We start from the raw sequence: 26787 nt of genomic DNA, 5'->3' as shown, positions 1-26787 counted from the left end.
AAAATACGTACTTTTGTAGAAAAGGGGAGTGCTTATTATGCCCCGGATGCTCGTAATGCCCTCACCGAAAACAGGCTAATCTGTTCCAGAAGAACCTCCCATTCCCAAAACCCTAGTAAAAATCCCATGTCCTCAGTTTTTATTTAGTTCTTATTTTTACATAATTGAAAAAATAGTTGCAATGTTTTGAAAGTTATTTTTCAGACATTACTTTCAATAATAACATATTTTGTAAACTGGTTTATGAGTAACGTAAGCTTCAAAATTGTAACATTTCAGAACAAAAAATTTAAAAAGTAGTGCGTTGCGACCTCACGACATCAAACATTCACATTTCATCAAGAAAAGTAATTTTAATATCAAAATGTGGCGCCTTAACTTCTGAATCTATAGACTGAACTTTTTGTTTGTACGCAATCAAACGTGATTTTTAAACAAGGTTTACATAAAAAAATCTCTGAGAAATTCATCATCGCCACTTGGAGTGGGTTTATTTTCCCCATGTGGAGATTCTCTAAGTCCTATACAAATTTTTCTCTTATAGAGGAACCATATATTAGAGAAAAGTAAAATTATTTACTTTGCTCACTTATCCTAACGTACCTACCCCGGGAATAGCTAATTTTAAGTATGAAAACGCCAATCCATGGACAACCAAGACTTCCAAGACACATCAATTTTTTTTTTCAAAATAGTTCTTTTATCAAACAACCTCAGTTGAAGTGCAAACGTCGTCAGGTTTTGGCCCACAGTGTCGAAAAAGCACACACACACTTATTTGGTGATAGTATAGTGGAAATGAAAACCATGCATTGTCTCACATTTCTTTTCGCATGCGTGAAACATGCCCATTTTTTTCCTTTATACCTGAAACACAAAATCCTCCAACACGGTTGTTGAAGTATTTACAATTCGGGAGAACAGTTAGACTTTTACTCTTGTTATAGTTAGTTCTAGGCAGGATAGACCGGTTCCTGCCAAAACGGTGTTTTCCATGTATTCAGGATCCAAAAATATTTGCTCTGCCACTAATTGGATTAACACACTCTGGTAAAGGGAAAACCAGGCTCAGGGATTAACGGGAACTGAAATTGCCGACCATTAAACATATCGTATTTCAAAGTTGTGTCTCGGTAGTAAAAGATCGCAGTGATTGCATCAGTCGAAAAGGACGGAAAAATTGTGCAAGATGTAAGTGTGAATGCGTCCGGAAAAACGGATCTTATCCTTTTTGTACCTGTGTTGAGGATAAATGTCCCAAGGGAATCTGATGTAATATTATAGTTTACGCTGTCAGTACGAAACTACAGTCAAGTTTTGTAGGCTATTTGGACACAAGCCGCCACGTGTTTCAGTGAAAAGTGAGAGAATTATCCAAGAATTGTGCACTTTGAGAAAAAATAAACACATACAGCCAACATTGGTCTAGAATACCCATACATCAAACGAAACATGGATAAAGTATACTGCGAGCCACAACAAATATCACATTTGTATCTACATCTTCAACGGCTGGAATCGAAAAGCAACTAATATGTGGTTTTACAAATTTTTATAAGAATTGTATGACAGAAAGCAATCAAATAACTCGCTATCATTACATCATACACCATTTCCGACATACATCCATCTTTGATAACATTTGCGCTTCTCCAACCACCGCACAAGAGAAGAAAATTTAGGTATAGTTAGTTTAAATTTAGAATGCCTTGTAACACAGTAGATCGTCTGCCTGATGCATCTTCTAAGCAACATATCTGCATAGTGTCCAATCTTCTAAAGAACAAAACAATCTTCGGTCGCGTGAATGCATGCAAATAAGAAATACACATTAAGCTTAATGCTGAATTCTTGTTCACTGATTCGAATGCAAAGCAAGATTCAAATAAATTAGAAAACAGTAGAAAACACAAGTCCGGATAGTGTTTGATTTAAAAGACCTCAGGCAACCAATGTACTTTTCAAAAATAAATACGGAATGTGTCATAAAGCAAATACACCAGGTACATCAGTAAATTTTTGACCTTAAAAGATATTCAAACCACACGATGACAGTGAGAACGCCTTTACAAAAAAAGGCAAAGAATTTTTTAATTATTAATTCTGCATATGATCATGGATTCTTATTTCGAATTCTGATTCTAAATCAAAGATTCGGAATTACCTATAAATACTGATATTGAATTTCTGAAAATTCAGAATCTAAATAAAAAAATACTTCCTGATTTTGAGTTCCTATTCTAAATTAAAAATTTTGTTTGAAAATATATACAATGATACGGATACACTGGAAGGAAAAAAATTAAAAAAAAAGTTAAAATTACTCTGAACTTGTATTCAGTTTTTTACAGATCCTATCTTTTTATTGGTTTGAAGATTGATATTTTTATATTCCAGACCTCGTTCGACTTTGGCCCGAACACTTTGTTTTGTTAAAATCGAACAGATTTTTTTTAACTGTTTGTCATTCATTACGAAAAATTAACTAATATTATTAACATATACGTCAGTTTTAGTAAATTTTTCACAACTTTTAGTCATTTTGTAATTATTCTGACATTTTATCATTTTTAACCTTTTTCTAGTTTTTTTTGTCATTTTAAGTTTTATGAAATTTATTTGCGGCTTTATCGGTGAGGGTTAAAGAGTTGAAATGAAAGACGGATAGAATATCAGAAGAAAATTCTAAGGTGGTGAAAAAAGCGAAGAGCATTTGAAATAGAAGCTTGACCACATACTAAATTCTTTGTCCCGCATCAATTAACTGTATTGAAGAAATAGTACCCAATAGAGGAGGCACTACGTTTTTCGATACAGTTAATTATGGATGGTTCGACCGCCATGTGAATGCACATGTGTCGAACGGACAAAAAATTTAGCATGTGGTTGCTCTGTTAAGTCTTCTATTGTGCGTTATCGTTCGATCGAGTCAAGGTTCTAATTCAAATGCTCTTCGCTCTTTTCACCACCTTAGAATTTTCTTCTGATATTTTATCCGTCTTTCATTTCAACTCTTTAACCCTCACCGATAAAGCCGCAAATAAATTTCATAAAACAAATTCACGGTGATTTCTCTTCTTAAAAATAATAAAAATAATTCGGCTATAAAAAATCAATTACAAAACATCGTTCAAATAATCTAAAATAGTTAGGCCAAGATTTCTGACCGTTGACCGTAGGCGACAACTCAATCCAGTTGGAACTTGCGCACAAAACGAAAATAAGAAATCTACCTAGCCATCGATCGAACGATAACGCACAATAGAAGACTTAACAGAGCAACCACATGCTAAATTTTTTGTCCGTTCGACACATGTGCATTCACATGGCGGTCGAACCATCCATAATTAACTGTATCGAAAAACGTAGTGCCTCCTCTATTGGGTACTACTTCTTCAATACAGTTAATTGATGCGGGACAAAGAATTTAGTATGTGGTCAAGCTTCTATTTCAAATGCTCTTCGCTCTATTCACCACCTTAGAATTTTCTTCTGATATTCTATCCGTCTTTCATTTCAACTCTTTAACGCCTCACCGATAAAGCCGCAAATAAATTTCATAAAACAAATTCACGGTGATTTCAGTTCTTAAAAATTTTAAGTTTTTTGTTTGTATTTATTTATGCAATTTAGGAAATTATCATCATTTTTGTCATTTTTGAGTACCTACCGCAAACTGGGGTTACTTGAATTATCGGGGTAACTTTGATCAACATGATTTCAAAAACTAGGTTTATAGTTAGAATAACTGAAACTGAAGCCTACAAATTGAGTTTTGGATAAAAAAAATTTAGTTCGTGTATTTGTATTTATTCACTAACCATTAGGTATATCAATTTTATTTCACATGCTAGGCTTTTTGAGAAAAAAAAAATCTAATATTTTTTTAAGGTGTGAAAAACAATTAATTCTCAAGATATGATATTGCTGGTATCATCCTTCATCCAACCTTGTCGATTTTTTTTTTAGGCACAACCCACACCTCAAGAACCTAAATCTCACCTCTTCGTATTGTATTTGCTGATAATTTTCAATAATCAGAACTCTTCCAAAGCTTAGCTTGGCAAACATTGTCTATGGATCGTTAAATTCATAACACATGTCAATCACATCGTCTGCGGTTCAATTTACAATCCGTAACCGCACAAGAGTCTTATTCTTGTATCGGTCGACTAACTCTAAGATGCACTATTTCAATGTATTTGTTTCGCTCGAATAACTCACAAATTCTATTTTCTTCTTTTCAATAGCAACAACAATAAATTCCGAAATAAAAAAAATGTTTAGAGAAAATTTCAGAAAACGCTAACTTTAATGTAATCCTGAAAATATGAAATCACGTCTTTAAAGCGTTAGCTTAAAGAGCAAAAAAAAAAATAATTTCTATGTGTCTGACACAACTTCAACAATTTTCAAGTAAATTTTTTTACCAAAAAATTAGGATAAAATAAAATTATAAAATTGGTTGACAAATTTTATTATATTTAGATAATTTCTTGTATTACAAGACCTCAACCTCCACGAAAAAGGGTTGGAATACTAATTATATGTATGTTGAATTTTGTTCCACTTAAATGTTTTATGTAATAAGATGATTTGACTATAGAAATCAAAACATGGTAATCATTTTTTAAAGGGGGTCTCAAAACCAAAATAAACACAAAAAAAACTAAGCTTAATCAACAGAGGACCAATTCTGCAATGTACTTTTTGTATGATTCCAATTCTTTTATTGTTGTCTTCAGTCAAACTAGAGAAAAATATTAATGTCAACAATATAAAACTCTATTTTTTGATTAAACACTTTTAAACATGGGACGGTTATGCGATATGGGTAGCATACTCGTGGATCTAATCGTAATAGGTCAATCAATGGCTGCATTCGTAGGTCCACATATGTACGTCCACATTTTTCTTTAATTTAAAAGTGTTAATATAACATTACCAACACATCACTTCAAAAGTACATAAAGAATCTAACTTTTTATTCAACACATTCTTGTATCCGCTAACTTTTTGTTCTTAAATTAAATTCCTAGCAAGCACTTCATCTGAAATAGTCGGTGAAGTTTGGCCAAATAACAGTCCAACAAATTGGATTTACTACCTAACTCGTTTTTCGATTTCAGCACTCCCTACACGCAACTTGATTGTAACATTTTTGGTTCTCTTGAGATTTCGATTAAGCCCTAATGTTGGCCGTATTCAATGACATCAGCAATCGATTTTGGCAATTTAAACTGAATACCAAATCGTTCGAACCTGTATGTATGATTTAATTTTTGTGCAACGTCATCAATACAAATTTGAAAATAACTTCGAAACCTCAGTATGACGTCACCTAATGAGGATGAACCACTGAAGTCACACCAAGAAGCAAAAGTCACTCGTTATACCACACTGATAACGTTGGATTGAACGGACATTACATTCAAAAACCGGAGATAGCACGATAGGTAGTTTGCTATAATAGATTACATACCATTTTGTAAACCACCAGTGTTGAGTAAGAAACGTTAGAGTTCGCACGGACAACGATCTGACTTTCTCGCAGTCGGGTATGTGGCTTAGAAAAGTGCTGTGTCAAATTGGTATTGAATTACAGCTGGACGCTAAGTCATCAGATATCCAATTCTAGTTTGTGTAGCATTCTATATCCAATAAAGCCAGGTAAATTAGTGGTGTATCGTATAACAGTAGATTGAGGGAACTCGTCCTACTGCAGTCAAATTATCGAGATGAGAGTTTTATAGCTCACATGAAAATGTTCACCCACTACGTGGCTATCATTCTTATCTACAACTTGAGTGATGATACAAACGAAGTACCAAATAACAGTGACAAAAAGTGTTTGGAAAATATTAAATCCTGTTAGAACCTCCACATTTTTGCATCAAAACAGCACGTGTTCGTACTTGTAATGACAGATGATAACGATTGAGTATGGGAATATGTATATAACGACTCAAGCGAGCGAAGATTTGGATTCTGTTTGGCTTAGCGCTTTTTTTAAACCTATCTGTATGTACCTTAACATTTTTTATTCGGGTTAAAAGTGAAGATTAATATTTGAACCACAAATGATCATAAATTTCGGCATTTGGATACATATTATCTCACAGTTACTGATAGTTGAATAGTTCGAGAGTAAAGTATTGTTAAAGTATTTGGTGTAAAAATCGCTCTCTTTCTAATATCAAGAAAGATACCCCCGAACAGATAGGAAAAGTTTTGAAAATTCAATACCATGCTATTTAAAACTGATAATCTAGAATGTTGTTAGAATCCAACAAAAGTGAAAAATAGTGATTACTCACTATAAGATTCAGTGCTTAGGCAAAAATTATATTAAAGCTATCCTGCGTGATGATACCAATAGTTTTATATATAGAATACTATTAAGGTGTTATAAAACATGATTGAAAAAAATAATCAATTTCACGGCGTCCTAGAAAAGTTTAAGTATCTCAAACTATTTAATTGCTGAGACATTTAACATACATAACACAACTCAGCTTGCATATGTTGAAGGAATTCAACGTTCGAAATTCAAATAATGCGTTTTCAATGCTTTCAATTTTCGGAGTTAACTACTAATTTAAAAAAATGTTAATGTTGTAGGATGATAGAAGAATTCATTTAAATTGTATGAGTTTGATTTTTTTTTGGATCAAACGCTTTGATTTCGAGAAGAAAATGTGAAAAACGAAAACTAATTGCATATTCAAATTCAGTGCACTCAATGCAGTTGGCATCACTTCTCAAAATTTTGACACAAAGAGATTTTTTTAGCAGACCTCCATGTGTGTACCATTAGAAACAACATTTCAAACTAATGTTAGGTTGTGTTTGTTTATATTCGTTGGCTCACATTATCTTCAGAAAGAAATGATGCCGCCGAGAAAAGCTTGGTTGACCTACAACCCACTGAAAGCGGCGAGATTTCTAAGATTAAAAGAAACCAGGAGCCGTGCCGTGACAATTCAAACAAGACGCTTCATTAAGTCAGTTTTTTCCTACATCAGTGTTTGAAGTGGACATTAAAAACCAATTACATTAAAACCTTTTAAGTAAATCCACGAAATGTGGGAATTTTTAACTCTTTACTGCACAAATTATGAATCTGTTGAAATAAAAAATGGGCAATAATTTAATTGGCCTACAACTAAAAAATTAATTCTAGAAAAACAAAATTGTTTTTTCAATAGTTTTAGTTTTTTAAACAGTATAAGAAATTAGATAATTTTGTTTAAAATGTGAAAAAAAATCTCGAGCAGTAGACGGTTAATTTATTCCAGCCATACAATTTGAAAATTTGTTTTCATGTAACTGTTTCAATAGACTGAGTCGATTTCAGGTCATTTTGAATTTCTCAAACCCTTAACTTTTAGGTTTTTGTGGGAAATTTGAATATTCTATACTGAAAAATCAACATCATTTTTGTTTTTTCTGTGGAACCAAGCCGACTTATGGTGCTTAAAGATCTAATTTACTCATGTAAACGTAACTTGAAAATTCTGCAAAAAATTATGAACGGGTTTTGAACCAAAACGAAGCTTTTTAGACCCCAATTTAAAAATGATCCCAAATCGACTCAGTCTACTATTTTAATTTGGTTCTCTTCTCTTACTCTTACTCAAAAATCTAGACAAATTGAACCATAGTTAACAAAAATTCACAAGAACATTTATTCTTAAATCTCTTTTTTTGCTTCGTAGAAAATAACATATCATTAAAAAAAAACAAAAACAGGGACATGCTTGAATAGCTTAACTAGATTGTAATTGGTAGAAAAAATTTTAAAGAAAAAATCATTAGGAAGGTTGGATGTAAAACAAACGGATTGTTTTCCGTTTGATCATAAAGTAAAATTTTTGTAGAACAAATAGATCAAGTTTAGTTCTGTATGTTTCAGATAGATAGATAACAAAAAAATGATCTGTGTTTAAAAAAAAATTAAATTGTACCTAGAAAATAGAGTTCAAAGTGATGGAACACTTTCATTGCTATCTAATGATGAACGGTACTACATTGTTACTGTTAATTGAGGTTTGAAGTCAAATAAAACACGATTATATATTGACACAGTTGTGACAGGTGTTCAATTTCACGTCTAGAGTATTACGTGAATCACGATTGGGTGAAGGGTAAGTTTATTGGAAATCTCGTTTCAGTAAGTGCTGACCATTTTCTTATAAGTCTTGCTATCGAAAAATTGAAAGTATTGTTTTCATAAGCAAATTGTGTCTAAATTGTTGTTTGAAGTTAGTAACTAGTACTACCGTTCAACATGTCTCATTACCAAAAGTAAGTGATGTTCTCAAGTTCACCATTGTTTAACAATAGCAGCAGTTTATATGTGTTTATTTTTGTAGCGATTATCTTCGTTCTAAGATTTGATATAATATTCGCATTCTGTTTACTTTTATTTACTACTCATTCGATCAAATTAAAGCCCCCAGGAACAGAGGGGTGTAAGTTCCAATAATAATCAATTTCAAGAGGGCAACATTTAAAAAAAATATTTTTAGAATTTAAATTTTACTAGTTAATGAATGCTTTATTTACCATAAATTTATGATTCACCAGTAAATAAAACTTTAAAATGAAGTAGCAAAAGAAGTTCTTCTTTTCTTAAAACCAATTTTATTTTGATACAAGTACAGTAAATGAATAATTTTTCAGGGATTTTTGACGAATTTAAAACTTCGCTTAGAATACTTTTTATAAAGATCAATTGATTCAGCACCTAGTTTAAATATTTACAATAATCAACTTTGTGTTTAGATAAATTCAAAGAGTTTTATATGAAAAATATAGAAGATTTTTGTTGAGTACAACGCAACAACAAATTTCAGTTACTGATTTACACGATTTAAAGCCGGATTTACGCTTTTTGTTTTTGTTTTTGAGTTTAATCAACATTATCAACAACATGAAGAATAATATTCTCCACCCCAAATCCGGCCCTGGACCTTCTCCACATTTTTTTCAAAACGAGATCAACATACATGCGGGAATAAACTACATAATATTTCATGAAAATTTAATAAAAACAAAAAAAAACCTAATTGAAGCGCCTACTGAGTTGCAAGAAAAAAGTAAAATTCTCCGCACCTTTCGAAAATAAATCACATAATGAATCTCGAAAAAAAAAAAGAGGAACCGACTATGACGCTTGTCGCAACTGGCATAGCTATGATTGACAACTCTACGGAGCAATAAAAATAGATTCCATCGTCTTTTCAAACATAAGTTTTGAGCTTCTGCTTATGAGAACGAAAGTGAAGACGGTTTTCCCAAAAACACGGCGTGGTAGCAGCGACTATTTTAGTCTTGTCTTATTTTTGCCGATTAAACAATAAAGAAATTTAGTTTTAAATTATTGCATTTTTAAAAATTGCGATTTTAATGTTAGTGAGCAAAGAACTTTAAAATGAAAAATAACACTACATTAAAGATTAGATCTTTGCCGTACTCTTCAGATTTTGTTCAATTTTAAAGATTTTCAATAATTTGAGTTGACAAACTATTGCCTACATATGGCATTAAAATTCAAAATTTCATTATTTCCATTACATTTCCATTAATTATTTTTTCGTCCACTACCTCGATCTATTTCATGTAAAATTATATTATATCAACTAAGAAAAAGAAAATAACATTACATCGCTAAGTTCTTTCGTGAAAGTAGAGTTGAACCTACAAGAAAATGTCCCTAATTCATTCGACTCGACTGCGTGCGCTTTGAAAAATTGAAGCTGCTAATTTAGCCTTCTAATACTTTCTGATCAATCGAATTTGGAGTCTATCAATTGTGCTCAATCAACTTCACCAGACTTTCGGAGCATTTGAACGAGATCAGGGCATACCACTCTAGACATATTTATCAATTAAAAGGCCACAAGTTCATCGAAAAATATACAATGCCATGTGTTGGCAAAACAGAATTTGAATGGGTACTCGGCCTAATCAAAAGCCAATCAACACAAACCGTGATTTACTTTAATCGAGTCACTTTTTGACTTCTACATCGATTCAAATAACCTGACGATTTTTTGATTTTTAAAATTTAGTGAATTTTTAAGATTGATTGCCAGTCTTCGAAATTCAGATCAATTACCTACAGCACAATTTCCATCTTTAATTTGGGCAACTGGCGCATCGAATGGCCATCCATCAATAAGTTGTCAGGTTATCGGATAAACTATACACCCTATCTTATGATTGTTTTAAAAAACACATAACAACACATGCTGTTATCTCATCAGATAATGAAAACTATTTCTGAAAGTGTAAGGGTAGAGTGGAGAATTTTGGGAATCCTTTTTATTATGCTCAATAACTTTTGTTAATCATAAAATAAAATTAAAATAGTATGATTGTATTCTTCATTTCTAACGTATCTTTTGACAACGTTTTGGTTGTTTCGAAATATAACTTTCTTTTTTTTGGATTTTAATAAAGTGTGGGGAATCGTGTGCCACAAAATCGAAACTGATCGAATAACATGTGAATAAAAAAAGAAAAAATCCAATAAATTTATTAAGGGTTATTCAAAATTATTTAAGTTATTTTCGTTGAACAAATAAAAAAGGGGGCAAAAGTCTCTATAAATGAACAACAAACAAACAAACAAAAAAGGGGCACGATTAACTAATTAGGTACACAAATTTGGCACGTGAACGTTTTGTCCAAGTACTTGATCATGTACTGCAAACGAGCCCAAATGTAACCATTTTAACATTTTTTAACCTAATTCAGTGTATCCAAAGTTCAATTTGCAATTATAAAACTCAGAAAACAAGTACACTTTTTTTTCTCTTGTTTTTTTACACTTTTAAAACAATAAAAACTGCTGATAAAACACAATTTTATTCATTTTGGCCTAAATTTCTTAGTTAGAGGTCAATAAAGCTTTTTTATTGGCATTTTTTTTCTCAACGGATTCATAATTCATGCAGAAGAGAGTAAAGATGAATTTCAACAACTTTTCTACCGCGAAGACAATGGCATTTGGATTGATTTTTTTTTATCCGAACTCACTTCTGAGATTTGGAAGTGGCCCACATTACCCCATGGCCCACGATATCCAACTCTCTTCTACTATTTATAAATATAAGAAGAAGAAAAAGAATTGTAAGCTGTTCAGATTATTTTAATATAAATCTGGCTTCACTGTGAATCCTTTTTAAAATCCTAAATCTTATTCAAATTTGGAAAAATCTGGATTTGGGTATCTGGACGGTACATAATGCATCAACTGGATACAGAATTTGATCGCTAGTTCAGAATTTCAATGCCAATCAAAATTTAAACACCAGACTGTTCATATGTTGTATCTATTTAATGATTATTATTGTCAGCATTTCTTACTCAATAATGTTTTTTTTTTCTATATTTCAGAGTTAAGAAAAAGGTCCGCAAGATGGTGAATGTGAGTTGAGGCTTTTCCTTCGACACTTATTTTGCCTGTGATAATAGCATTTGTCTTATTTCAGGAATACGCCGGCCCTCCAGCACAGGAGTTGGAAACATTCCTACCAAAAGATGCCAAAAATGGCACATCAAAGTAAGTAAACCAGTTTACTAGAAAGACACTGCGCTAAAGATAAATATATCACAACTGACCGTTGCATTCGAAGATGAACTCCAGCCGAACAATTTAGGCACGCTATAAAATTCCTAAGAAACATACATCATATCAGAAGACGGTTTTTTTAAGCACGAGTAAATGCAACTGTGCGAACTGTGGGAAGTAGAATTGAAAATTGCTTCTCTCTCATTTTCGCGGGCCGGTTTCCCGCAGTTTCTTGCTTAACAAAGTGTTTTTCATGCTGTACACGAAAAATGTTAAGCTGACTGGAACCTGATTTTTGGAACAATGAAAAATTGCAATAAATTGGCATTTCACCGAGTCAACGTATGAAGGGATGAAGACGAAGTGGGAAGATGCGAAGAAGCTGGTTCAGGTTAAAAGGATGCGTATCCACGGCTGGAAATCGAAAATGTTACAGGGCACGCACTGCAGCAACAGTTAAGGTGATGGAATAAATTTTTGGCTTGCACGCTAATATCCTTCTGAGACATACTGGTCCGGTTTTGATTAAAACTTACACTTTTTTCTACTCCGACCAGCTGGTAATTGTATCTAGAAACATTTTGGAAAACAAACGTCTAAATTGATTGAATTCAGATTCAAATAACTATCGTTTAATGTAAGCTACGGTTAAAAAAAAAGATTAAACAATGCATACATAATTGTAAACAAAGTTAAACAGCGTCAGCTAAAAACACAAAATGCCTCAGTTGATTCACGGTAAAACATTCGCATACCTTACTGGAGCCGAAATTGAAAAAAAAAAAACAAAAAAGTTGGAGGAAAACGCGCCATAAGAAGAAATATTGTAAAACTGGGCAGAGTCCAGGGAGCGGTTATTATTATTTTTTTGGAAGGACGTGCTCAACGTAATATTATCCAGCAAGGCAACTGTACTTATTATTGGCAATTATACCATACACTACATGATTTTCTGAGTTGAGTCTGAAGGTTGGAAATAGTGTCAATTCTAAACTGGGAGTTTAAATGTACTTAGGACGAAAAATGATGTTGAAATTCACAGACAATTTTAAGTAGAAAACATTTTGCAAGTTTCAAATCACAAAAAAAAGTAAAACCGGGTGTTTGATTCCAATCATAGAAATTTGATGCCTCCAGACGATTGCATGGATAAGGGCAAAGATATTGCGTGAACACGCAGAACAATTTAGTTCGTTATCAACCGTTCAAGAAGACGGTAGCAGAAATTTGCGCGTTCTTTTAATTTCGGTTTTAACGCTCGAAGATGGATAGTGATTTACAAAACAATAATAATTGCTCTGGAGAGTATAATAAAAGGTCATTTGGTGATGATGTTGTTATTACCAGTTATGCATTGGAATTTCTATAAAAAAGATGAGCCCTCAAAATGGGTGTATAAAAACATTTGTTTTGAGAAAGCAGGCATTTTATTAAGGTGACTTAAGTGAACTTGTCAAAACTGTGAAGCCTGAAAGAAAGTTTGGATTCGGTGTTTGGATGCGGTGTTTGGATTTATTCCTGACGGTTGTGGAATGGAACGAGAAATGCTGATATTGTTTATCAATTTTATCGTTTTTGTAGCTACATCTAACTGTGAAGCACGAACTAAGCTAGGTTACTATCAGCGTATGAAATCTTGGAGCTTATTGTATTTTTCTAATTGGCTAGGCACTTTAATGAACTGTATCAACACCTTATTGTCGTCTTTTTTTATTTTTAAATTTCCAACATGCCTTAAAAAGCTTAGAAATATTTTGATTAAAAGAAAATTTGTAGCGATGATTTATGCTTTACAAACTTAACGTGATTTAAGGATGCTGTGCTAAACAATAATTAGGCACTTTATGGTAAAGCGTTAGAAAAACCTATTTGGAAAACTGTGTTGAATTTTTGCTGATAAACTTCTGAATAATAATTGTACATTTTTCTATACCGGTCCGCTAATTGAATCGTAAAAATAATGTTCCAAACGAAAATAAAGTAAATATATTTTTTTATTGTATGAATCCAAGAAAATAGAATTTAGCATCAAAAGTTTTGATAAATTTTTAAAATAAAGTATTTAAAAGAGCAAATTAAAAAGAAATTAAACCCATCAGCGCTTTTGAAACATACAAAACGTAGTTTTAAAAAAATTGAGAATCTTCAGAATTGAAATCATTCAAGGAATGTTATCAAATTTAAAAAAAACTAATAAAAAACCCCAAAAAATCAATGAATTGCAAGGTTTTCGAAAATTTGAGGCATTTAAAGCGAATTATTCAATTACCAAAAAATTGAATTATTTGGGAAATTTAAAAAAGAAAACCAAGATGATATTAAATAATTGAAAGATTTAAAACAATGTATAGAATATGAGGCTTCGCCTATTAGCACTTAAGCTATTTGAACCGGAATGCAATAATTTTATGGTTACATAAATACGTTATATAAACGTTATACGTTTAGAAATTATTTGAAATAAATTAATGAATCATTGAAACTTTCTAAACAATTTCACGAAAAGATTTTTGTTTTTTTTCGGAATATTTTTCCAATAATAAACTGTGGATAGAATTGAATTTTGAAATCTGGTTTATCGCATTCTTTTTAACGCTTGAATATGGCAACACAAAAGAAAGCGCCGATGTGGTCTGGGTTCGATTCCCGGCATCGGTAAGAAAACTTTTGGGTTCGAATCCCATAAGTGGCCGACAGGTAAGATGTCTTTTCTCTTATGACTGGCTATATAATAAGAATGACCAATCAGTTGTCAGCTGGCCAGGTGTATACACGGATGCCGGAACACCTGTAAGTAAACTAGCCCACCTGATACTCGTTCGTCCAAAATAAACCTACACCCAAAATAATTTTCACTTAAAAAATAAGTGACATCTATAGTAAATTCTCGCCATACGTAATTTCATTTGAATTTTAAGTGATGGGTCAAGTGAATTCACTTAAGTGACCGGTCAAGTGAATTACACTATGACGTTCGAGTGAAATTTATCTGAGTTTCTAAGTAAGTTTCTAGTTAATTATCTCTCGCGTTTTTAAATAAAAGAACATTTATAGAACAGCACTACGATTTCAAATACAGTGAGCATTCTTTATAAGCAACCTTTACACAAGCAACATTCTGTTGAAGCAACCTCTGCATTAGCAACTTTTTTTATTCCAAAATTCTATACAAGCAACCATGGTTTAATTTTTCATTTTAATTTTCATTCTTCCGTAAAAATGGAGAAGAAAGGCAGAGTATAAATTTCTTTGAAAACAAAATTATACATTTTAAATGAACTCCAAGATGGCAAGACACCGACAGAGATCTGCAGAAGCTACAACATCCATAAGTCGACTTCAACGAGGATAAAAAATAATAAAGAAAACTTGGAAGAATTCACCTCAAAAACGTATGCTAATCAAAAAAAAAAATCAGCCATTAAAAAACCCTGATCTTGATGATAAACTATACGCATGGTTTTTACTACGGAGAGAAGCAAACGAATTGGTTTCAAACGAGATGCTCAAATTTAAAGCACTAGATTTTAAAAGGTCACTCAATGGACACGAAGAATTTTCAGCCAGTGATGGCTGGCTTGATAAATTCAAAAAACGCCACGGCATAAGAATTTTGACGTTTTCCGGTGAAAAACTTTCCTGCAATGCTGAGAGTGCTGCTACATTTACAAGCGATTTCGAAAAGATTATTGCCGAAAATGGGTTTTTAGCGGAACAGATCTACAATTGTGACGAAACCGGTCTGGTTTACAAAGGTTTGCACAAGAAAACAAACGCTACCGTTTTCGGAAAAACTGCTGTAGGACGGAAATCCTTGAAGGAAAGGGTCACCAATATGCTTTGTGTAAATGCAACTGGACGCATAAACTCGATTTGATGATGATTGGAAAATCTAAAAATCCTCGGTGTTTTAAAAATGTAAATTTTTCACTGTATTAAAAATCATCCAAAAATTCTTGGCAAACTTCTGCGCTTTTTAAGGAGTGGTACAACGATTTATTCATCTCTGAAGTTTCTCGTCACTTAGATGCTAAAGGCTTACCAGTAAAAGCAATTTTATTGGTCGATAATGCCACCTGTCATGGGACAGCAAACACTTTTTCCCATGATGAAAACTTTAAGGTTATTTTTTTTCCACCCAACCATACACCCTTGTTGCAAACACATGACCAAAATGTAATAAAATCCCTTAAGCAACGGTATCGAAAGCACCTTCTGTCAACACTCTTGGCGTTATGTGTAAACGGCAATATCGACATATTTTAACTATGTAATAAAATATGAAACCGCTTATTTATCTATAAATCACCAAACTGATTTTTCTTAAAATTTATACTCCTTTTTTCTATATAAGCAACTTTTTCTACATAAGAAACTTTTTTGAAAAAAATGGTTCAGATTAGTTGCTTGTATAGAATGCTCACTGTACTTACATTACGCTTTCGCCATAAATTTATGGCGAAAGGAAAATTCCATCGTAATCCCAAGGCAGATCGGTTACTGCGGATAGTGCGACTTCTAAATCCTCCCTGCTTGCAAACCAGAAAATCTGTCCCGTTCAACGCACAAGCTGAAACATGATAACACCTTTAAATAACTTTTTCCTACATCACGTTTAACACAAACTACTGCCAAAATCGCCTATTAGAGAATTGGGAAAATCCAAATCCAGCATAAGCTTTAAACACTGCTTTTTAGAATTTGCCATTTTGAACTCTGAAAATAAACACAACTACAACCCGACATTCACTTGAAATTCAAGTGATGGGGAAGTGAATATTTTTTTTCACTTCAAATTCAAGTGACGACTGAAGTGAATGTAGATGAATTCACTTGAAATTTAAGTGACTGCCAAGTGAAATGTATATGTCGCACTTGAATGGAAGAAAATCACTGGATCCTTGTTTTTAAGTGAAAAATCATGTGTATTTTAAGAGTGAATTTGGGTTCAGTGTACATAAAAACAATACATTCATCCATAATAGTTCATACGAAGCCATTGGGTCCGGGTATGGTGTACGCGCTGCATTGGAGATTTGTAGAAATTAATAATCTGAAGAATGCACGTGAACACAGAATTAGGCAGAAACTGCGGTGAATCCGTGTACCCATGGTGGTTAACCAACATACAGAATATGGAAACACAACAGACGTAGCTTCTTAACGGGGGTTCCAAAAGTTTGGCTAGATCAGCGGTCGGCAACCTTATGAGTCGGGAGAATCATGAACTACAAATTTTTCAAAATTGCAGAGTTTGAAAGATTTACATCATTGTTCTCTAGAAAATTAAATCGAGGTTGCATAATTTATTTTTAAGTTATAGCAATTTTGTGTTTTCTCACTTTTTAATATTTATAAATATTCGGACAAATTATACTATAAAAAAATTATATAATTTGAAATACTGAGTCAAAAGTAAAATGTTATTCTTTCTTAAATTCAGCTAACTGAAACCGATTAGCTTTTCAGTTAAAGTTTATTATTATAAATTGGATTTCAAGGTCTTTCAGGCGATCCCGGCAAGGTTACAAGGTTATTATTATTACTATTATCAGTATTATTATTATTATTATATTATTATATTATATCAGATTATATTCTATCATATTAAATTATTATATTATATTTTTAATATTATTTTATAAGGTCAACTTTGGAATGTTAAATTAATGTGTAGCGGTTCGGCATGGGGTGTAAATATTTATGTTTAATGTTAGTCCTCAGACGCCCTCCACAGGGTCCCCGGTGAGGTCTGAAAAGATGGTTAATTGTAATAAATCTTTTAAGTTGTAATTTATATTATAATTCTTGGTATGTTTCATCACTGTTAGAAATTCAGATAGATAATAAGTTATAGCTAAGTGTAGTGAATAAATTTCTACCGTTAAAAAAAATTTCACCCGACCGAGAATTGAACCCAAGTCATCTCAATCCGCTCGCTGATATCTTACCACGAGGCCAGCTGTCGTCACTTGAGAGCTTCTGAAAGGCAACGCTAGAGCTGAGTTGACTGCTAGAGACACCTGGTTTTTTTTTACGCAAACCACGAAAGGTCAGCTCATCAGATGAATTGAGTCTTCGCTAATTCGGCTACTAAAGTCGCCTGATTCTAAAGTCGACCCAATAAATCTATACCGGTCCAAGTTGAATCGCCTGAAACGCTACTATCGTTTTCCACATTACCGTACAGCATGGAATAGTGAAGTTGTGGAATGTGGCGTAAATCGGTACAAAATTGGTGAGATAATACGTTGAATCGCCTGAAACGCGATTCTTAAATTGGATTCGGACTATTTACGCACAGAATGTGGTGTATTTGTCGATTTTAGACTGTAATTCAGTATGAATGAATTAGAATGGTTCTCTGTTTTTTTTCAATTAGATTTGTTTTAAGCACACAAATAACTTCGTTTCAAAAAATCTATGACATCCTAATGATTTTTCATTTTTTTTTTTTTTAATTATTTTGAATGTTCATTCAAAACACGCAGTTTTTAATACTGATTATTGTAATTTGTATTTCAATTTTCGTTTCAAGCAAAAGGTAACTTTATCGTATTCTCATTAAATTATATAATCTTATTCAAATACAAAAAAAGTGGATAGCCTCCAGGGCGCTTATTTCCGTTTTTGCAGTTATCACTTGTTAAGTTGGAAGAAGTTTTCTAAATGTTAAATGTTTTCCGATACTAGTTAAAAAAATTTTACAAAACATGCTTCAAAGAGTGCACAGGGATGTTGATAAAACTTGGTAAGAATCTCGGTTGTAATTAACAAAACAGTTAATTTGTTTAAACAACTTTTCTCTAAAAAATAATAAATTTGAGATTTTTTACTTCTTCAACACATTAACTAGACTTTTTCACACAAAAGAAAAACAAGCAATAAAAGATCAGAACAAAACTTACTGAATCCTTTTCTTAGTTCCAGCTAAATTTTCTATCCACGTGCTCCAAAAATAATTTCATTCTAGTAAGCGTTGAAAAATGTTATCACTGATTTTGATCTGTATTTTGATGTTTCAAAAACAGCGTCGAACAAAAAATTTTAAAATTGAGCTTAAAGGAAACCTTAGAATTTCGCTATTTGGACCTTTTGGCTTGTTCGATAACGGTATTATATTTTCTCCTGAACCTATAAAACCACGTTTTGTGTCACAAAACTTGAATGTTGGCTCAGCACGATTATGCAATATTTATTGAAATAAAATTTATAATATTAACATCGTGAGCAAAAGAGTTTGATTTTGATTTAATCATGCCAAACGATTGTTCATTATTCAAAGTAGGTATATCTGGTGATTTTTTCAGATGTTTTAAATTTTATTCAAATACTTACGCCCGAAAGAAAAATACAAATTTTTTGAAAAATGTATGGAAAATGACCAAACACAACAGAATATAGATCACCGATGCCCTAATTCAGGACGCCACGTTTTATCTCGAAATTAGCTTCTATGCACTTACTTTTTTGGTTCCAAAGGCCTCATAATATTTTTTCAAAGAATTTAAAAAAAAATAAATGCACACCCAAGTAATTATACAATTATAAAGTGGTCAAACAAAAATCTTTTTGATAACCTGTCTTGTGTGAGAGATTATAGTGAGGAAAATAGCTAGGTTGGTGGAAATTCGATTGGTCACTTTTCTAATGATTTGAGTGTTCATTTTTTTTAAATTGTTAAATTAAAAATGCTTTGCACATGTTAAAAGGAGTTTCCTAAAGAAATGTATTTATAATAAATAATAAACTAATAAAAGATAGAATAGGAGTTTCCTTAGGAAAATCTAGGAGCATAGGAGATGTAGGTAAAACTAAGATCGCACCATTTTCCAAAAATGGCTCCTGATCGATAACCTCTCCCTTACTAACACAATCCTTTCCTGAGATACTTGAATATAGATTCGCAGACGTATAGACGGTTTCTATAGCTGGTGATACAAACTGATCATTGTTTCAGCATTTTTCAAAACATGGTCTTGAAGAAAACTGGAATACAGGTCTATGGTTGATCCTAAAAAGTATCTTACTAACAATCCTTCCTTCATCCCTCATTGACTACTAGGACGTGGCCGGCGCTGTTATTGATCATTTTCTAAAGGGAGAGCATAAGTTTTGTGCATTGAGAATGAATTGCTAATCTCAAGCTGCATTCTTTTGGCTCTTGCACAAAATTTATGGCCTCGACCAATCACGGAGTAGCAACCATTGGCGATGTGGAACTCGTTCTACTTAGCCACGTCAGCGATCATGGAGCTCTAAATGTATTTAATATGTTTTTTTTTTTCATTTTATCAAAGAATTACAATGTTTGCAAAGTAATACAAGTGAAGCATTTCGGGTTAAATGATTTAAGGTGGATATGAGTAGTCAAACAAGCTAAGCTAATTATAAAGTGGTCAAACAGGTTTCCAAATCATTGATGTCTAATTTTTTTTTCTTAATTTTAGTGTTAAGTTTTTTTTTTTAATTCTTGGGCAACTACTGTTACCTGCACAGAACTATCGAATGATTGCCAAAATACATCGTATGATAATCCAACATACTGTTTTTTAAATAGAAAAAATATAATTTTATTATAAGTTATAAAACGACTTGGTTTCCGTTTTAAATCACTTTTTTTTCAAATAGATACAAGATCACCCCGGCTAAAACTGATCTGGAAACAGCACAAGTGGCTTTCGATCCTTTCAAGGAAAGAGACTGCGAACATCCAACCACGTAAGTATTTGTATGATAAAAAAATGACAAATAAATTTTCTAACTGTTCGTTGTTGCATTCATGATCGCAGTGATGGCGAAACTTTGACCCATCTTTTGAAGGCTTCGCTGGGAACCGGGATCCTGGCTATGCCGATTGCATTCAGTTATGCAGGTTTAGCTGGTGGAATCATTGCAACAATTTTGACAGCACTTATTTGCACTCACTGTGCATATGTTCTGGTAATAATGGTTTTCATTATTAAAGATGATCGATGTTAATAAATATAATTCTTTTTCAGGTTAAATGTGCTCACACTTTATATGTACGAACAAAATCAACCGCCATGACCTTTGCAGAGGTCGCTACAGTCGCTCTGGACAATGGACCGAAATGGGGTCGAGGATGGGGAAAATTCATCAGCAATTGCATCACTTACGGTTTATTCGTTACATATTTTGGAACTTGTGCCGTGTACACGGTCATTATAGCCACTAATTTCCAGCAAGTCTTGGAACATTACACAGGATCTGCTATTAATCTTCGACTGATGATCGCCTTGTTATTGGTACCTCTCATTTTACTGTCCTGGATTCCTAACTTGAAGTATTTAGCCCCCGTTTCGATGGTGGCAAATGTGTTTATGTGCGTTGGCTTAGGCATTACCTTCTACTATCTCGTCACGGATATGCCCGCATTATCGGAACGACCGCTGTTTGTTTCGCTAACCAATTGGCCTTCATTTTTTGCGATCGTGATATTTGCTATGGAAGCTATTGGTGTCGTCATGCCGTTGGAAAATCAAATGAAAACCCCTCAAAATTTCATCGGAATCTGTGGCGTCCTGAATCAAGGCATGGGTGGTGTAACCTTGATCTATATTCTGTTGGGTTTCCTCGGCTACATTCGATACGGAGATGAGGCTCTTGGAAGCATTACGCTCAATCTTCCAGTTGAGGAAATGTAAGTCATAGGTTTTATTCATTCAAATTGAACTTATTAATAAATATTTTCGATTTACAGACCAGCACAAGCTGTGAAAATTTTGATCGCGCTTGCTGTTTACTGTACATTCGGACTGCAATTCTACGTTTGTTTGGACATTGCATGGATCGGAATCCGGGACAAGTTCAAGAAACGACCAACCCTTGTAAACTACACTATGCGGTAAGTCAATTTTTAACTACAAATTGTACCTAATTTGTCTCTTATTTTCATTATCTGTCTTTTTGTTCAACATAGAACCATTTTGGTAACTGCCGCTGTGTTGCTAGCTGTAGCTGTGCCAACTATTGGACCGTTTATTGGCCTCATCGGAGCGTTCTGTTTCTCCATCTTAGGATTGCTAATCCCCATTGTCATTGAGCTGGCCACCTACTGGGAGCAGGGATTCGGAAAATTCAACTGGATTATATGGAAAAATGTTTTTGTGTGCTTCTTCGGTATTGTAGCCTTGGTGTTTGGATCGAAAAGTTCTATTGAAGACATTATTAAATTGTATACAGAATAGACTGGAAACAGCATTTTCATTCGAAACATTCAAGATTTCATAATAATTATGCATACTTATGATAGGATTGTGGGTGCCGAGCACAAATACGTCCAAAAATATTTGTATTGCATTACTAAATTTAGTTGATCGCTTACATTTTGGTGATAACTTTCATTCTCAGTTTTTGACAAATGCTTGGTCGAATAAAAACGAACCTTTTTTCGAAGTACATCAACATTATACCACTTGTGCATTACTAATCAAAGTGATAGCAAACAAAACAAGTGCCTAATTTCTTTCAACTGTAGCGATTTTATAAAAGTAGTGAGAAAATAAGCAAATCTTATGGAAGTATATGATCAAGTAGCGCTTTTTTTTCAAGTACCAAACTACTTACTAGCAATTGAAAGATATATGTTACACAAATCGTACTGTGGAAAAACGTGATTTGTACAAGAAAACCTCATTGATATTCGCTTATCAGGGTTAGAAGTGCTTTCAAGATCTTGTCCCAGGTCGTGGGAAAATGATAAGAATTGCTATAAATTTCACACCTTATAACAGATATGAAAATGAACATATAAGAGTAAAATACTTTACTCGAAAGGCATCGTATACATTAAGGCTATTTTTCTAATGTTTTACTAGTAACAATAGTAATTTAATAATTCGAATAACAAAGCGAGTGAAACTGAAAAAAATAAAAGCTTCAGAAAGTAAACTCCACTACTGCTCAAAACAGCTTGATAGATGACATATGTGGAATACGAACAAATTAAACTAAACCCACCTCAGATATGCAGCTTTGAGTGTTAAATTTGCACATCGAAATTGATGGAAGAAAATTTACATCGAAATCGCGCCCCTGTTTCTTTTCAGCACAGAACGATCTGAGGAATAAACAAAAAAATAAATAAAAAAAACAAATCTGCTTCACGATTTCAATAATATCACGTCCTCGAAAATCTGATTTGTATGTATGTATGTATGTATGGTTCCCCCATCGGTAGCAAGGTCCTGCCTATGTCTGTGTGGCTTGGCCTTTCGAATTGCTTCTAGGGCTTCCACGGCCGATGGTTCGTCAAGGGAAGGCAGAAACCTACTATGGCTGGCAATCCACTCTGGCTTGCAATAGTCTCTATGGCTTGCAATAGTCTCTTGGGATTAACCCCAGATGCATTCCCTCTGAAATATTTAGTGCATTTAGTTATTTATACAATCAAACACATCTTACCTGTCGGCAACTTAAGGGATTCGAACCCAAAAGTTTTCTTGCCGATACCGGGAATCGAACCCAGTACGCCTGGGTTACCAGACTCGCGCCAGCCTATCCACTAGACCACATCGGCGCTTATCACGTCCTCGAAAATCTGATTTATGCACTAAATTGGCTGCTCTTACTTTTAACACAAATGCACATGCAATTTAATTCGATTTTATGATAGGTATACATGCACACTTACACGCAGTTTAAAATCTTGATAACGGAATGCTATATCCAAATTCAAATAGAAAATGTGACTGTATATATTGTGAATAAAAATTGTCTGTAAAGCTCTACTTTTAACAACAAAACGTTCATAGCAAACCCTAAGGAAGAAAAATTATTTTTTTGTTTGTGGAATATCTCTAGTTCCCATCATTTCACGTTCAGTTACAAGAACTATAAAACATGTATGAAAAAAAAATCAAAATAAAAATGACTTTCACTGTACTTATTTAAAATTCTTATGTTATCAATTAAGCCGGACAAATTTGAAATCCTTCTTTTGTCACCCGAAGTTGAAACATCGGCAGTCGGGGAGGGGGGAAGGGGGCGGCATAATAACAAATAATGTAAATTTTCAATAAATTGGAACAACATGGACCTAAGCTTCCATGTATCAAGCTAGCGAAAAAAAAAATCAAACTGTTGAAAAAAAATATCTCGAATACAGAAGTTGATACCATTCCCATCTTCTAAAGTTTGACTTTCGCTCTTCCAACTGTTAAAATTGTTGAAGAATTCATCAAATTATTTAATAAAAAAAACTTAAACGTAATGTATCCCCCCCCCCCCCCTCCTCTTCAGGATTTTCGGGAAAATCGAAGGGGGGAGATGACAAAAGAAGAATTTGATACTTATTTGTTCCGATTTATTGATGATTTTTGAGTGTTAACTTTAACGGAAATGGTCGAAACATGTTGACAGCTTTTCAATTGTTGAATGTTTATGGTTGGATCTCACGCCTGTATAGGACACTATCATTAAAATGTGTTTAAAATAAAACAAACTTCCAAAATTTGAAAACTGTAAATTAACATAAACTCATAAGAATAAATAAAATAATAATTGGCTGCAATATTAGCTTGAAAAGTGTCCGTTATAAACGTTTTGATGTTATAAGTAGTACTGTACGGACATTTTTTTATTCACAGTAATAAGTTAATGTATGCATTAAATTTGATTAATTCACAATGAATCATCACGTAGGTTCTAAAAGATTACAGATGCCATATTTGAATCTTAAGATTTATATTTAAGTTTCAGCTGTCAGATTCATATATCAAATTCGTTATTGAGAAAAACGGGTTCAGATTAAGATTCAGAATAAAGATTGATAGATACAAATTATTTGATACAGATTTCAAGATTCATACAGAAAGTTATCATAGAAAAATAAATCTGGAAACAGAGTGTTTTTTCAGAATCAATTTTCCGGTTGGTTCTGGTTTCAGATTTATTTTCAAATGCAGCTTTTTCTCCTGATTTCAAATACATGTATCAGAAACCTTCAAAAACGTACCGCCGTTTTTGTTTCGACTTTGTTCATAACAATTTCAAATATTTAGCATCTTCCCTTTGTTCATAACAATTTTAAATATTTAGTATCTTTCTTTCAAAAATGATTAACCTTTTCTTTCCCATTATAGCAGTGCAGTGCACTGGTGATCCATAAATTTAAAAAAAACTTTTCCCAACTTGTTAGTCTGAATGTAAGGATTGTTTTAATGCAGTATTTGTTGTCCTGAGACAGCTAGTTTGCGAGAAAATTGTAAGTTGTTTATTATTTTGTTGCGTGTGAACTAATATGAATGATTTAAACTATACACAAATGACTTGTTCTCCAAAATTTTCATATTTTATTGAATCATGCTGAATAAAAATCTTTACGGTAGGTTTAAAACATAACACTTTTTTAAATCTTATTTGTATCAGGATTAAGCAACTGAAGACTCATTCAAATGTAGCTCTTCTTTCTGTGATAAATCACTTATTAGCGTTGTAGACTCGTGATATTGTATTTCATTGCTTTGGCCAAGCTCAGAAGCTTCCATTTTTTGGTTTTTCATCCGAAGTTCAAAGACTTGTGTTATCGCTTCTCTAAAGCAGAGAAAGTTGTAGTCTATCACACCTTGACGAGAAAAATTTTCTTCTCTTATTATGCAAACAAGCGCTAAAAACTTATTGACTTCTCGTAAATAGAGCACCGTGCTGTTATTCATCTTAATCAAACTGGAGCTTTGATTATCGAAAGCAGGTGTTTCTGGGTCATCCTTGGAGCTGTAAATACATAGAAAATTAATTTCAATGGTTACATTTCAAAACTCCACCAACCAACCCGTATATGCAAGATAAGTCTATGACGACATCAATCATATCGCAGCATAGTTCATAACTCTGCATGTCAACCGGGGAGCAATCTGTAGCAATATAAATCTTCGAAACAACATCAAACAAAAACGCTTTTTCAATTCCAGAATTCTGAAAATATTCAAATGTTAGAAAATCAATAGTTCAAGATTATGAAACTAAAATGGCTTACAGAAATAAATATGTTCAGAAGATTTTCCAGCGTGGGCAATTGAGGTATCAGCTTCTGGACCACTTTGGAAAATGCCTCAAAAATTGAATGGTCGTAAATCGATGTAAGATGGAAACTAAGATGCACAGTTTCCAAACCAGCATCGACCAAATCATCCGTAGCTCTAGAGTGGATGTCTCTTTGTGATTCCATTTTAAAATCATCACTGACACCATCTACTTTGTGAATGAAAACCTCAAACTTGATCATTGGATTAACCTTATGCGCCTTTGTGACAGTTTGGTTAAGCTTAGCCAATGCCTCGAGGTAATCATCTTGAGCATCGATAACAAACACCAAGGCACCACATCCACCAAAGATCATGTCCGAGTCAAAGTTAGGATCGAAAAAATCAATCTGTCCTGGAAAGTCCCAAATTTGGAACTGCACAAAACTACTGTTGTTTATATCATCTTTAACGATTTTGTTGGTTGATTCCAGGAAAAGTGTTTCATTTGGGGACATCTTGTGGAAGACTACTTTTTGTATTGAGCTTTTCCCTGAGCGTCTCAAACCCATCAGGAGTATTCGAGGCTTATCATCACCTGAGCGAAATTCGCCATCATCGTGGTCGAAATTGCCATACCCAAAGTCTTTCGGAAATGAACCGACATGATAGCTCATCTGCTCCTCTTCGTCCTGATAACTCTGAAATCAAAAATATGTTCATATAGCTTTTAAAAATAATATTGACTTGAGCATACCATAGTTAACTTCTAACGACAGGAACGGGAACTTTAATCTCAACTCAGAACTCCTTAAGATGACTTTGAATACAACGGAATTTTTCAGCACAGGACTTTGAGAATACTCAAAACTTTTTGATATCACAATCAATAAACTGTACACTACTATCTACCTTAAAATTCCAGAGCAAATTATCAAAACTGTGCACAAATGGTATGATGAATCATTTAGAAAGGACGTATGATATTTTTACAATTTTTTTTCAATGACGGTATCATCTATACGTTTTAACAAGTTTTCATGAATCAAAAATGATAATTATAAGTTACCGTAAATATCATCAAACCTATTTTTTTTACTATTACAAATTAATAAAATTCATATAACCTTTCTAATTATAATACCATACTTGTTCACTGCTTTGTTATGATTTGATGAACATTCTATAATGTCATGATATAAGTGTTCATTCGAGATCCTT

General features: G+C 33.1%; 2 protein-coding genes across 6 annotated transcripts; one reads left to right on the top strand and one right to left on the bottom strand.

Annotated features, from left to right (window-relative positions):
• Positions 1-910: 910 nt before the first annotated feature.
• LOC129746457 (proton-coupled amino acid transporter-like protein pathetic) lies at positions 911-22500 on the top strand. Of its 5 annotated transcripts, none has more exons than XM_055740108.1 (8): positions 911-1191; positions 11407-11437; positions 11502-11572; positions 20213-20302; positions 20374-20524; positions 20584-21245; positions 21306-21449; positions 21525-22500. In XM_055740108.1, the coding sequence occupies exons 2-8, from the start codon at positions 11429-11431 to the stop codon at positions 21790-21792; spliced, it is 1395 nt and encodes a 464-aa protein (XP_055596083.1). In that variant the 5' UTR covers positions 911-1191; positions 11407-11428; the 3' UTR covers positions 21793-22500. The 5 variants fall into 5 exon arrangements, with proteins under 5 accessions (XP_055596083.1, XP_055596085.1, XP_055596084.1 ...); XM_055740110.1 differs by lacking the exon at positions 911-1191 and adding an exon at positions 5463-5558; XM_055740109.1 differs by lacking the exon at positions 911-1191 and adding an exon at positions 5489-5670.
• A 2413-nt stretch (positions 22501-24913) lies between these two features.
• Positions 24914-26530, bottom strand: LOC129746937 (ras-related GTP-binding protein C). The gene is made up of 4 exons (XM_055740895.1): positions 26324-26530; positions 25581-26267; positions 25377-25519; positions 24914-25318 (listed from the first exon to the last, which is right to left on the bottom strand). Exons 1-4 carry the CDS (start codon positions 26324-26326, stop codon positions 24976-24978), a joined length of 1176 nt encoding a protein of 391 aa, XP_055596870.1. The 5' UTR covers positions 26327-26530; the 3' UTR covers positions 24914-24975.
• Positions 26531-26787: the final 257 nt, after the last annotated feature.

Source organism: Uranotaenia lowii, chromosome 2, assembly GCF_029784155.1.
Source record: "Uranotaenia lowii strain MFRU-FL chromosome 2, ASM2978415v1, whole genome shotgun sequence".
Classification (NCBI taxonomy): Eukaryota; Metazoa; Arthropoda; class Insecta; order Diptera; family Culicidae; genus Uranotaenia; species Uranotaenia lowii.
The sequence above is the reverse complement of the archived record's forward strand: the minus strand, read 5'-3'. Positions and strand labels throughout refer to the sequence as shown.